This window comes from Cebus imitator, unplaced genomic scaffold (genome assembly GCF_001604975.1).
Source record: "Cebus imitator isolate Cc_AM_T3 unplaced genomic scaffold, Cebus_imitator-1.0 Scaffold847, whole genome shotgun sequence".
Taxonomy (NCBI): Eukaryota; Metazoa; Chordata; class Mammalia; order Primates; family Cebidae; genus Cebus; species Cebus imitator.
The window spans coordinates 113,267-117,459 of record NW_016108162.1 but is presented as its reverse complement, the minus strand read 5'-3'; the positions used below and the strand labels follow the sequence as shown (position 1 = coordinate 117,459).

The 4,193-nt window shown below is 35.1% G+C and overlaps 1 protein-coding gene across 1 annotated transcript in view; it reads left to right on the top strand.

Annotated features, from left to right (window-relative positions):
• Positions 1-2,870, top strand: part of LOC108297817 (zinc finger protein 726-like) — a 16,392-nt gene extending 13,522 nt beyond the window's left edge. Inside the window, exons 4-5 of the mRNA XM_037735577.1 lie at positions 254-680; positions 933-2,870. Of these exons, the coding sequence (XP_037591505.1) occupies positions 254-680; positions 933-2,287 (1,782 nt within the window). The 3' untranslated portion in view covers positions 2,288-2,870. The remainder of the gene's footprint in view (positions 1-253; positions 681-932) is intronic.
• Positions 2,871-4,193: the final 1,323 nt, after the last annotated feature.

Here is a 4,193-nt window from a genome sequence, read left to right as displayed (position 1 = left end):
TTTAATAGAGACGGGGTTTCACCGTGTTGACCAGGATGGTCTCGATCTCTTGACCTCGTGATCCACCCGCCTCGGCCTCCCAAAGTGCTGGGATTACAGGCGTGAGCCACCGCGCCCGGCGGTTAGTATTTTTTTTTTAACATATATATGTCTTAAAAATTAGGGCCTTTGCTATTTTGCTATGCTATCTTATTTATGTAGTTTATATGATGTTATAGGTTAGAATGTATATTTATCTGAGCCTAGTAAGTGAAGTAATTTGTTATTTTTATTTCTTTCAGTTCTGTGTTCTCATTTTGGCCAAGACCTTTGGCCAAGGCCCGGCATAAAAGATTCTTTTCAAAAAGTAGTAATGAGAGAATATGAAAAATGTGGACATAAGGATTTACTGTTAAGAAAAGGCTGTAAAAGTGTGAATAAGTTTAATGTGCACAAAGAAAGTTATAATGAACTAAACCAGTGTTTGACAGCTAACAGAAGCAAAATACTTCAATGTGATAAATATGTGAAAGTCTTTCTTAAATTGCTAAATTCAAATAGACATAAGACAAGACATATTGGAAAGAAACCTTTCAAATGTAAAAAATGTGGCAAATCATTTTGCATGCTTTTACACCTAAGTCAACATAAAAGAATTCATATTAGAGAGAATTCTTACCAATGTGAAGAATGTGGAAAAGGTTTCGAGCATTTCTCAAGTCTTAGTAGACACAAGATAATTCATACTGGAGAGAAACTCTACAAATGTGAGGAATGTGGAAAAGCTTTTAAGAATTCCTCAACTTTTACTAGACATAAGATAATTCATACTGGAGAGAAACTCTACAAATGTGAACAATGTGGAAAAGCTTGTAACTGGTCCTCAAACCTTAGTAAACATAAGATAATTCATACTGGAGTGAAACCCTACGAATGTGAAGGATGTGGCAAAGCTTTTAAACAGTCCTTAAACCTTATTAGTAATAAGAAATTTTATACTGGAGAGAAACCCTACAAATGTGAAGAATGTGGCAAAGCCTTTAGTGTATTCTCAACCCTTACTACACATAGGATAATTCATACTAAAGAAAAACCCTACAAATGTGAAGAATGTGGCAAAGGCTTTATCCTATCCTCATACCTTACTAGACATAAGATAATTCATACAGGAGAGAAACCCTACAAATGCGAAGAATGCGGCAAAGCCTTTTCCTGGGTCTCAGCCCTTCATACACACAGGAGAGTTCATACTGCAGAGAAATTTTACAAATGTGAAGAATGTGGAAAAGCTTTTAAGGATTCCTCAACTCTTAATAGACATAACATAATGCATACAGGAGAGAAACCCTACAAATGTGAAGAATGTGGCAAAACCTTTTCCTGGGTCTCAGCCCTTCGTACACACAGGAGAGTTCATACTGCAGAGAAATTTTACAAATGTAAAGAATGTGGTAAAGCTTTTAAGGATTCCTCAACTCTTAGTAGACATAAAAAAATTCATACTGGAGAGAAACTCTACAAATGTGAAGAATGTGGAAAAGCTTTTAATCGGTCTTCACACCTTACTAAACATAAGATAATTCATACTGAAGAGAAACCTTACAAATGTGAAGAATGTGGCAAAGCTTTTAAACAGTCCTTAAACCTTACTAATCATAAGAAATTTCATACAGGAGAGAAGCCCTACAAATGTGAAGAATGTGGCAAAGCCTTTACCCTATCTTCATACCTTACTGCACATAAGAGAATTCATACTGGAGAGAAACCCTACAAATGTGAAGAATGTGGCAAAGCTTTTAACCGGCACGCACACCTTACTAGACATAAGAGAATTCATACAGGAGAGAAACCCTACAAATGTGAAGAATGTGGCAAAGGCTTTACCCTATCCTCATACCTTACTAGACATAAGATAATTCATACAGGAGAGAAACCCTACAAATGTAAAGAATGTGACAAAGCCTTTAACGTATTCTCAACCCTTAGTAAACATAAGATGATTCATACTGGACAGAGACCCTACAAATGTGAAGAATGTGGCAAAGATTTTAAACAGTCCTCACACCTTACTAATCATAAAATAATTCATACTGGAGAGAAACCCTACAAATGTGAAGAATGTGGCAAAGGCTTTACCCTATCCTCATACCTTTCTAGACCTAAGAGTATTCATACAGGAGAGAAAGTCTACAAATGTGATGAATGTGACAAAGCCTTTAACCAGTACTCCTATCTTACTAAACATAAGAAAATTCGCACTGTAGAGAAACCCTATGAGTGTGAAAAATATGGCAAAGCCTTTACCTAGTCCTCAGTTCTTAAAAGACATGAGATAATTCACACTGGAGAGAAACTCTACAAAGCAGAAACATGACATGCTTTTGACAACACCTCAAACTTTTCTAAATTTTGTAACAGTAAAAGAAATCATATTGGTGAGATTTCATATTGGTTATAACAACAATACATTCAACTCTAAAGGACATGATAGAAATTAAGTAATACATAATGAATTATTATTACTTATTCATGAACTAGCATTATTAATAGTTAAATATTTGTATTACACAAATGATCTACAGATATAATACAACCTCTATGACATTACCAGCGACATGCTTCATAGACATTTTTTTAAAGTATGTCAAAATTAAATTTAAATGATTAAAAACAGAATAAAAATTTAACCTACAGAAACAATATTCTTTAACTTATTTGCAGTTGAAGGTTACTGGCACAAAAAAAATCACTAGAGATGTTCATCCATTATGCTACTAAATAGCATATTGTTACCATCTTTTACCTACACCCTTGAGTAAAGTGGAAGAGGATAAAGGTTGTGGCATAATAACACCTCACTGCATGTAAAATACTATTTAACATCTTTTTTTTTTTTTTGAGACGGAGTTTCGCTTTTGTTACCCCGGCTGGAGTGCAATGGCGCGATCTCAGCTCACCGCAACCTCCGCCTCCTGGGTTCAGGCAATTCTCCTGCCTCAGCCTCCTGAGTAGCTGGGATTACAGGCACACACCACCATGCCCAGCTAATTTTTTGTAGTTTTAGTAGAGGCGGGGTTTCACCATGTTGACCAGGATGGTCTCGATCTCTTGACCTCGTGATCCACCCACCTCGGCCTCCCAAAGTGCTGGGATTACAGGCTTGAGCCACCGCGCCCGGCCTATTTAACATCTTAAAAATGTTGAATTGCACTATTAATTTCACAGTCTAAAATTTTTTAAAAGTACTGCATCTTTATATAATTTTATATATTTTTATAATTTTATATAATTTTGTAAATTATATAAAATTTTATATAAGAGGTTCAAATATTATATATTTTATTTTATCCAATTTTATATTTTCATCATAAAAGTTATAAAATTTAATTTTATAAAATTTTTATGATATACAAATTTATATAATATATAAAAGAATTAGTACAAAAATACAATACCAATTTGATTTGCAAAATAATTCAACATGTTTTCTTCTCATAATGCAGAATATTACTCTGAACACCTACCTCATGTATCACTCAATATTATAACCTAACCCCAAAGAGCCTCTCAACTTAGATTTTCATTACATACCTTACATTTTAATATCTTTAGTTTTCTATAGAAAAGATCATAAATAATGCCCACCTAATAAAAAACAATCTCCTGATGGAGTCATTGGCTCACACCTGTAATCCCAGCACTTTGGGAGACCGAGGCAAGCAGATAGCCTGAGGTCAGGAGTTTGAAAGCAGCCTGACCAACATGGAGAAACACTGCCTCTACAAAAAAAGTTAGCCAAGCATGATGCTGCATGCCTGTAATCCCAGCTACTTGGAAGGCTGAGGCAGGAGAATCGCTTGAACTCAGGAGGCATAGGTAGAAAAAAAAAAGATTTTTAAAAGCCAAGCCTAGCCATAGATTTGTACCATTCAATACCTGAGTTGGGTGAATTTCTCTCCTCTTGAGAATTCAAGATAAACCTGGAGCTCCTGAATTTTTCAGGAAGTGGTATTTTTTACTTACCACAGGTCAGAAATCCTGATCTGTGGTAAGTACAAAATGTCATAGTACAGGGACTGTTTAGGCAAGATTTCAGTTTTCCCAAGGGGCTATTATTGACTCCATAAATCAAGTTTGATTTTTTTTAAAAAAACACCATGCCAGTCAAAGCCTTGGTAAAATAACCAGTTTCTCCAGTTGTGCCCTGTTACTTA